This window comes from Cebidichthys violaceus, unplaced genomic scaffold (assembly GCF_023349555.1).
Source record: "Cebidichthys violaceus isolate CVI_PGR_0920_01 unplaced genomic scaffold, fCebVio1.0.p SCAF_4, whole genome shotgun sequence".
NCBI classification, from domain to species: Eukaryota; Metazoa; Chordata; class Actinopteri; order Perciformes; family Stichaeidae; genus Cebidichthys; species Cebidichthys violaceus.
This window is the reverse complement of record NW_027176594.1, coordinates 12,531,423-12,541,036: the sequence shown is the minus strand read 5'-3', so window position 1 is coordinate 12,541,036 and position 9,614 is coordinate 12,531,423. Positions and strand designations below refer to the sequence as shown.

General features: G+C 44.4%; 1 protein-coding gene and 1 pseudogene across 1 annotated transcript in view; one reads left to right on the top strand and one right to left on the bottom strand.

Moving 5' to 3' along the window:
- Nucleotides 1–248, bottom strand: part of LOC137885097 (uncharacterized) — a 641-nt pseudogene extending 393 nt beyond the window's left edge.
- Nucleotides 1–3,180, top strand: part of wu:fc21g02 — a 19,354-nt gene extending 16,174 nt beyond the window's left edge. Inside the window, exon 14 of the mRNA XM_068727567.1 lies at nt 425–3,180. Within this exon, the coding sequence (XP_068583668.1) occupies nt 425–535 (111 nt within the window). The 3' untranslated portion in view covers nt 536–3,180. The remainder of the gene's footprint in view (nt 1–424) is intronic.
- The last annotated feature ends 6,434 nt before the right edge of the window (nt 3,181–9,614 follow it).

Below are 9,614 nucleotides of genomic sequence, written 5' to 3'. Positions count from 1 at the left end.
CCGGTCAGGCCACAGGAATGCATGTGACTGTGGCTCTGTGGCCCCGTGGCCCTGTGGCCCCTGGGAAACACGTTTCTCAGAATAGAGCTGCGGATGATCAGAGTTGGTTTCTCAGCAGGTCTCTCGCTGAGAGGGGAGAACCTGTTTGAAATGTGAGGTGGTTGGTGGTGAACTGTAGGCTTCTACTTTGATGGGTGCTTCCTTCGGACAGTCACCCAGCGCGGGGGTTGCCAGGTTGGAGGGGCATTTCAGCTATGCGTGCACAAATGCGGGGCTGTGACAAGCGCAAGCTCCACCCTCCCAATGCACTCGCAACTACATCTGGCAAAAAATATACAATAAATAGTGAAAGAAAAAAGGCATTGTCAAATGTGTTCAGATGAATGTGGAAATAAACATGCATTTTATTTCCCCCCCCCCCCAGGCTGAAGCTGCTTCCTCTCCTGTGCCCCCCTCCTCCACCATTCTCAGCTCCTCTGATAATGCCTATGAGTTCAAGATTGATGGAGGCAAAAACTCCACCAACTTCCTGTAGGGACGCGGAGTCCTGGAGCAGCTCCCCCCTAGTCCATCCTCACCTGGATGCTACTGGGACCATCTGGGACCAGGTGCAGGTGGAAACAATGGACAGCATTTAGACAGATTGTATTCTTTGTCTCCTTTTCCCTTGACCAGTATTTAATCCCCTAACTGAGTGAAGATAATGCGTTATTATTCTTACTGGAACAAAATCTACTGACCTAGCCAGCTGAGTTTTGGCTGTACTCGGTAATGTAATATCAAATGTAATATCAACATCTGATGAGTAAATCTTAAAAACAGGGCTGGCTCAGTTAACCAAACGATTAAGAGACGTCATCATGACACACGATTGTCGTTTCTATCTACATTTTCCACTGATTCCAATCTTCCTCTTTTTATTTGATTCCTCTGATTAGCCAGGAAAACCAAAAAATCAAGAAAGAGTCACATTTGAGGAGCAACAAAAGGAAACAAACCACATGGTTCAAATTAGGGGTTTCAGACCCCCTTATTCCACCCCTGGTCTGGTCTCACCAGAAAGAAGCGTTTGCAATATAGTCACTATCAGGATCACACTGAACACAAAGAACACACAGTAACACCTCTTACTCAATACCGTGTCATGACTAGAGTCCTGCTACCCACAGTCATAGGTCCAGACTGTTTTGTTGCTATATATCTCAGGTTGCCTTATTTTCCAATGTCTTTAGTAAGCAATTTATGTATAGCTAATGTGTTGAATTAGCCTGGTCAAGCTTTGTGCCATCCAGTCAGCAAACCGGCTACAGTGAAATGGCAGCAGACAAGAGTGTGGATTTTTTGTTCTTATATAAACCTGTTCATGGAAGGATCAATCTGCCGATCTTCCCTCCTCCCAGTCTGTGTGCTGTACTCTACACCTGTACAGTACTGTAGTACTGCACATGATAGAACACGCATGACATCTTAATGATATTTTCCCTGGAACCCCAGGTCTGCTGTCCAGTTGCCTTTTGACTTAGCGCTTCCAGATAAACCATGACCTGGATGACTGAGAATAGACACAAACGTACTACAACTTTATTTAAAAGGCTCTATTTGGACATAAGATAATACAGGACCCACCTCAAGGCCCTTAATATGTCAGGAGATGTGCTTCAATGGTGCATTTTCACAACTGACAAATAGTAAACCTGGGGCTTTTATGGCCCTTTGAGGTCCAGGGCCCGGGACTATATTACATTACATTACAGTCATTTAGCAGACGCTTTTATCCAAAGCGATTTACAATAAGTGTATTCAACATTGGTAATTAAAAGAACTACTAGTCACCAGAAGTCATAAGTACATCTCCTTTCTTAAACAAGCATCTAAGAGCATAAACTAGACTAGCTACCTCGATCGCTTTGTCAGGATGGTAATTCAGCGTTAGCTATGCTTTTGGATTCAGATTTGGCACTACAGTTGGGTTCACCTGGGTCAGGTCTTAAAGACCAAGGTGTGGCCTGGGTATCAACAGAACTCTTAATTGTAATCCTAAATAATGAGAAGAGCTGTATGAAACAGAATACAATACAACAGCTACCTCATTTTTGGATTCTATGCCTCTTCTTAGGTCAACAGTCTCGAGTTTGCATCGGTATGAATTTGTGTGTCAAAGTCAAATAGAAATCACAACAAACTCCTTGGACCCTCTAAAAGTAATAATTCCATTCAAATAACCCAGGTTTGGTGTGATGTCCGTCTGTGGTAAATGCTAACAACTGAACCGTAAGAATGCTACCAGAAGAACCACTTTGACTGCCTTTCAGGGTGGCCTCATGCCTCCTTTACAGCAAAAAAACAAAAACATATCACTCATCCACTCATTTATCACCAAGTCACAGTTAAGCAGGAAGTAGCAGCAATCATCTAGAATGTTCCACTTAAAACCACTAACTAATTAATTGAACCGTGAGTAGCATCACAAATGCCTTTCTTTACAGTATTGCAATCTTTCATTTTGTTTCTGGAGGTGAGTAAATACACTACAAAATACTGGAATAAGTTTATGTCCTGCATGATGTCGAGGCAACTGGGTTTTTGGAGTTGCATATTAAACTGGGACAAACCAGTTCTGTACCGGTTTATTTTATTTTTTTAACCTTTGCATCCTATATCTGATGTTCCTCACACCTAGCAATGTTGAGATGAATTGTTATTCACATAATGTTGAAAATATGACTCATGTATTAAGTTGTTTTTTTTTGTAAATGTAACCAATTATATTCACTAAGTGTAGATGTTGATGTTTATGGGTGTTAACGGAGTTGGAGACCACTTTTGTTGTACTTTGGTCTGTCCAGTTCCGTCCACCTCTGGATTATATGCCAATGAACCGTGGTTTCATACCTCTCATTTTATACCTGACATGATATAGTATGAATTGCTGTATGTGGATGTGTAACTCTTGTGTCAGTTTTTTTCATTTTCAACAAGACATTCACCATTAAAAGAATTTTACAGGAGACAGCCGGAGTGAAAATCTGCAAGCGGATGACTTTATATGATACTGTTGATAAACTCCATGCTGCAGGCACAGTGGAACTTAAAGGGACATTGTGCCACCTTCTAGTAGACGTCCAATCAGTGCTAATGGAAAATGTAGTCCACTGAAGAAATAAATTCCTGTGCATTCACTATTGACTGAGAAAGCTGATTTATCCTGCTGCGGAGTGTTGTGCTGCTGTGTCATCAGCTGAGACTACATTTAATATATCAGTGACGTGCGGTGAGGTTCGTGGCTGGTGAGGCACTGACTGACACTACATAAATCAGATTTGCAAATATATGAACTCAATAGAGTAGCTTAAATCACCATTCAATTGGCAGCTTGCACATTGACTACTGGTTGTTTTTCATATTTCATATCAGCATTCTTTACACACACATAGGTAAGGTACATATTTGATTCCACCGGGAGCGTTTCAGAAGCGGAGCGCTCGCGGGCGCCACCCGCGAAAATCGTGAGATTCCGCGATAATCTGCGTAACAACCCCGGATGTATAAAGAGAACAACGAACACATAAAAGGTTACTTTACCTGTCCGACGTTGAATTGCTGTTGATTTGGTCATATTTCCTTGTTTTTTGAGACATTTTTAAGCTTGGATATAGAATCTTACATTTTTGTGGTCAAGAAGAAGAAGAGGACTGTAGAAGAAGAGCAACCACAGAACAAGCATAACCCCGACTCGTGGGCTCTCGCTCGCCCTCTTCTTTGAGGCAGAGTAGTGTTTGCCTCCCCTCTGTGCTTTTTCACTGCGGTTTCTGTCAGATCAGCAACACTAAATATGTTCTACACATACGTGAAATACAGTACCTATTCTATGGAAATAAAGGACATATATATATAAAAGTGTCTACAAATATTACAGTGGTGACAAACAATGAGAAAGCAAAAGGCACGCGCTCAACCCCGTTTATGAGGGATTGCGCAATCTGAGGTGAGGCACAGCTCGTCGCTGCCTCACCTCGCGTGTCTCCTCTGTTTGAACAGGACATGCACTAATTCAGCGATTTTGATAATAAAAATGCTTGAAATGATTGGAATCATACATTAATTACATTTATAGCACAGATCAGTAGAGAAATATTAATATTAAGGCTCTGCCTCCCCTGACATACATATACATATTTATATATATATATATATATATATATATATATATATATATATATATATATATGTGTATATGCATTAATTGGGATATTTGTGTACATGTACAGTATTTGTGTAGATTGAAATATTTCCCATATTCCTATCTAACCCTCAATCGACACCCCTCACCCATTAACCGGATCACACATAAGATTGACACACACACACACACACACACACACATCCATGTATACTGTATATATATATATATATATATACATATATATATATATATATATATATATATACATATATACACATACACACACAACATTTTGCTGGACTCACTTTCATACTCTTTGGTCTAAACCTATTATTGTTGGAATGCTGATTCAGCATTCCAAGTATTGTTCTTCGAATCTTTATTGTTGGAATGCTGATTCAGTATTCCAAGTATTGTTCTTCGAATCTTTATTCAACTATTTCTTCCGTACGTATTTTGGCACTTAATAACTTCCACATTTTTTCAGCTACAGAAACCGTTCAAATATGAAAATGTTCAGCTTTTTCAGGAGAGGGGTGCTATTTCTCATAATATTTCTAATCTTTCAACTTTTTGAATCATTAAGCTTTTTGCAACTTATTTTTTGAATGGGATGTCTATGGAGAGACACCATTTAAACTTTCAAATGTTGAGAAAACCCTGATCAATGATTGTATGTTATAATCATTTCGATATCTTTTACACTTTTTGAATAGTAGCAATTTTGCTTTTATGTGTTTTTCAGTCCTTTTCTGCTTTTATAATGGGTGTGTATTGCGCAGCTTAGAGTGCGTGATGTCACTGTTAGAGTGAAGAGGAGCTTGAGATTCCTGTGAAAAAAATATTTGTCTTTTGCGACTGACTCCTCAATTTTCACTCTTCATGCATCATTTTTGGATGGAAATTTAGCTAATCTTGTCCTTGTCGTAGACATATGATTATGGAATCCCACAGATTTACACATTTGGCACAAAAGCCTTTACTTGAGAGGAAAACCAACTTTCTCCTCCATAGACCCCAATGTTAAAACGTACTTCAAAAAAGTCTTGCACATACAGCTGTACCCTATTTCTAAATCGCCATTGAAGCCACTTTTTTTTACACTACAGACACAATTTTTGCATGATCTGTTCTTCAAGTCATCCTTGCACTCCAGTATTAATATTGGAGAAATAGGGGCTATGGTTATGGGGGTTTTGGGGTTTTGTTTGACAGGTGTTTTCCAGTCTTTTCTTATGAAAAGGCTGTGAAGCTCACAGGTGTTAGTGCTTGAGCTAATTACTGATGTTTATAAAAACACAGATTCACAGACACAAGCCTCACTCTATCTCTCTGTGTGTCTCTCTCTCACATCATTCAGATATTAGAGACTTTTAGAGGACCCCCCCCCCCCCACACACACACACACACACACACACACACACACCATTTTAAAATACAAGCCCCACCGAATGAATTCCAACTGAAATGCTTTTGATGAAGCCTGTCATTTAATAACCTGTTTGTGTTTATCTAACATTATGATTCAGTCTCCTCTCCTCCTCTCAAACACACCCAGCCCCACCCTTTCAAAATAAAAGCCCCATGGATTAACTGTATTTAAACATTAAGCTCAAAATGAGGATTTTGTGGAAATAATTAATGCTCTTACTAATACTACTACAACTACAACTACTGCTGCTAATATTTCTAGTATTACTACTACTGCTACTAATGCTACTACTACTACAACTTTTGCTGTTGCGACTATTACTACTACTACTACAACTTTTGCTGTTGCGACTATTACTACGATTACTACTACTGCTAATACTACCACTACTACTATTACTTATACTACAACTGCTACTACTACTGCTGTTATTCATGCTACTACCAGTACTAATACTACTACAGCTATTAGTACGAATGCTACTAGTACTTCTACTACTGCTATTACTGCTACTTCAAATACTGCCATTACTATTACTACTACTACTACTTATTGTACTACTACTACTGTTATATTAAATACAGCAACCACTACTACAGCTATCACTATGACTACTTCTACTACTTCTTCTAATTACTAATACTTCTACTACTAATAATACTCTGTCTGGGTGGGTCTGGGTCTGTCTGAGGGTCTGTCTGTGGGTCTGTCTGGGTCTGTCTGTCTGGGTCTGTCTTTCTGGGTCTCTGTGGGTCTGTCTGGGTCTGTCTGTGGGTCTGTCTGTGGGTCTGGCTGTGTCGGTCTGTCTGTCTGTCTGTCGGTCTGGGTCTGTCGGTCTGTCTGTCTGTCGGTCTGGGTCTGTCTGTCTGTCTGTCTGTCTGTCTCTCTGGGTTTGTCTGGATCTCACTGTCTAGGTCTGTCTTCTACTACTTCTTCTAATTACTAATACTTCTACTACTAATAATACTCTGTCTGGGTGGGTCTGGGTCTGTCTGAGGGTCTGTCTGTGGGTCTGTCTGGGTCTGTCTTTCTGGGTCTGTCTGTGGGTCTGTCTGGGTATGTCTGTCTGGGTCTGTCTGTCTGGTCTGTGGGTCTATCTGTGGGTTTGTCTGGGTCTGTCTGTCTCTCTGGGTCTGTGGGTCTGTCTGTGGGTCTGTCTGTCTGTCTGTCTGTCTGTCTGTCTGGGTCTGTCTGTGGGTCTGTATGTGTGTCTGTCTGTCTGGAACTGTCTGTTGGTCTGTCTGTCTGTCTGTCTGGGTCTGTCTGTGGGTCTGTCTGGGTCTGTCTGTCTGAGTCTGTCTGGGTCTGTCTGTCTGGGTCTGTCTTTCTGGGTCTGTCTGTGGGTCTGGCTGTGGGTCTGTCTGGGTATGTCTGTCTCTCTGGGTCTGTGGGTCTGTCTGTCTGTCTGGGTCTGTCCGTCTGTAGGTCTGTTTGTCTGGGTATGTCTGTGGATCTGTCTGGGTCTGTCTGTCTGTGGGTCTGTCTGTCTGTCTGTCTGGGTCTGTCTGTCTGTCTGGGTCTGTGTGGGTCTATCTGTGGGTCTGACTGTCTGGGTCTGTCTGTCGGTCTGTTTGGGTCTGTCTGTCGGTCTGTCTGTGTCTGTCTGTCTGTGGGTCTGTCTGTCTGTCTGGGTCTGTCTGTGTGGGTCTGACTGTCTTGGTCTGTGTGGGTCTGTCTGGGTCTGTCTGTCTGTCGGTCTGTCTGGGTCTGTCTGTCTGGGTCGGTCTGTCGGTCTGTCTGGGTCTGTCTGTCTGTCTGTCTGTCTGTCTGTCTGGGTCTGTCGGTCTGTCGGTTTATCTGTTTGGGTCTGTATGGGTCTGTCTATCTGTCCGTCTGTCCGTCTGTCTGGGTCTGTCTGTCTGGGTCTGTCTGTCTATCGGTCTGTCTGTCTGGGTCTGTCTGTCTGTCTGTTGGTCTGTCTGTCTGGGTCTGTCTGTCTATCGGTCTGTCTGTCTGGGTCTGTCTGTCTGGGTCTGTCTGTCTGTCTGTCTTGGTCTGTCTGTCTCTCTGTCTGTCTGTCTGACTGTCTGGGTCTGTCTGTCTGTCTGTTGGTCTGTCTGTCTGGGTCTGTCTGTCTATCGGTCTGTCTGTCTGGGTCTGTCTGTCTGTCTGTCTGGGTCTGTCTGTCTGTCTGTCTTGGTCTGTCTGTCTCTCTGTCTGTCTGTCTGTCTGTCTGGGTCTGTCTGTCGGTCTGTCTGTCTGTCTGTCTGGGTCTGTCTTTCTGTCTGGGTCTGTCTGTCTGTGTCTGTCTGTCTGGATCTGTCTGGGTCTATCTGTGGGTCTGTCTGTCTGTCTGTCTGGGTCTGTCTGTCTGGAACGGTCTGTGGGTCTGTCTGTGGGTCTGTCTGTCTGTCTGTCTGGGTCTGTCTGTCTGGAACGGTCTGTGGGTCTGTCTGTCTGTTGGTCTTTCTGTCTGGGTCTGTCTGTCTGGAGGTCTGTCTGTGGGTCTGTCTGTGGGTCTGTCTGGGTCTGTCTGTCTGGAACTGTCTGTGGGTCTGTCTGTCTGGGTCTGTCTATCTGTCTGTCTGTCTGTCTGGGTCTGTCTATCTGTCGGTCTGTCTGTCCGGGTCAGTCTGTCTGTCTGGGTACGTCTGTCTGGGTCTGTCTATCTGGGTCTGTCTGTCTGTGTGTCTGTCTTGGTCTGTCTGTCGGTCTGGGTCTGTCGGTCTGTCTGTCTGTCTGTCTGTCTGTCTGGGTTTGTCTGTCTGGGTCTCACTGTCTAGGTCTGTCTGTCTGGGACTGTCTGTCTGGGTCTGTCTGTTTGGGTCTGTCTGTCTGTCTGTCTGGGTCTGTCTGTCGGTTTGTCTGTCTGTCCGGGTCTGTCTGTCTGGGTCTTTCTGTCTTGGTCTGTCTGTCTGTCTGTCTGGGTCTGTCTTTCTGTCTGGGTCTTTCTGTCTTGGTCTGTCTGTCTGTCTGTCTGGGTCTGTCTGTCTGTCTGTCTGGGTCTGTTTGTCTGTCTGTCTTGGTCTGTCTGTCTCTCTGTCTGTCTGTCTGTCTGTCTGTGGGTCTGTCTGTCGGTCTGTCTGTCTGTCTGTCTGGGTCTGTCTTTCTGTCTGGGTCTGTCTGTCTGTGTCTGTCTGTCTGGATCTGTCTGGGTCTATCTGTGGGTCTGTCTGTCTGTCTGTCTGGGTCTGTCTGTCTGGAACGGTCTGTGGGTCTGTCTGTGGGTCTGTCTGTCTGTCTGTCTGGGTCTGTCTGTCTGGAACGGTCTGTGGGTCTGTCTGTCTGTTGGTCTTTCTGTCTGGGTCTGTCTGTCTGGAGGTCTGTCTGTCTGGAGGTCTGTCTGTGGGTCTGTCTGTCTGTTGGTCTTTCTGTCTGGGTCTGTCTGTCTGGAGGTCTGTCTGTGGGTCTGTCTGTGGGTCTGTCTGGGTCTGTCTGTCTGGAACTGTCTGTGGGTCTGTCTGTCTGGGTCTGTCTGTCTGGGTCTGTCTATCTGTCTGTCTGTCTGTCTGGGTCTGTCTATCTGTCGGTCTGTCTGTCCGGGTCAGTCTGTCTGTCTGGGTACGTCTGTCTGGGTCTGTCTATCTGGGTCTGTCTGTCTGTGTGTCTGTCTTGGTCTGTCTGTCGGTCTGGGTCTGTCGGTCTGTCTGTCTGTCTGTCTGTCTGTCTGGGTTTGTCTGTCTGGGTCTCACTGTCTAGGTCTGTCTGTCTGGGACTGTCTGTCTGGGTCTGTCTGTTTGGGTCTGTCTGTCTGTCTGTCTCGGTCTGTCTGTCGGTTTGTCTGTCTGTCCGGGTCTGTCTGTCTGGGTCTTTCTGTCTTGGTCTGTCTGTCTGTCTGTCTGGGTCTGTCTTTCTGTCTGGGTCTGTCTGTGGGTCTGTCTGTCTGTCTGTCTGTCTGGGTCTGTTTGTCTGGAACGGTCTGTGGGTCTGTCTGTCTGTTGGTCTTTCTGTCTGGGTCTGTCTGTCTGGAGGTCTGTCTGTGGGTCTGTCTGGGTCTGTCTGTCTGGAACTGTCTGTGGGTCTGTCTGTCTGTCTGGGTCTGTCTGTCTGTCTGGGTCT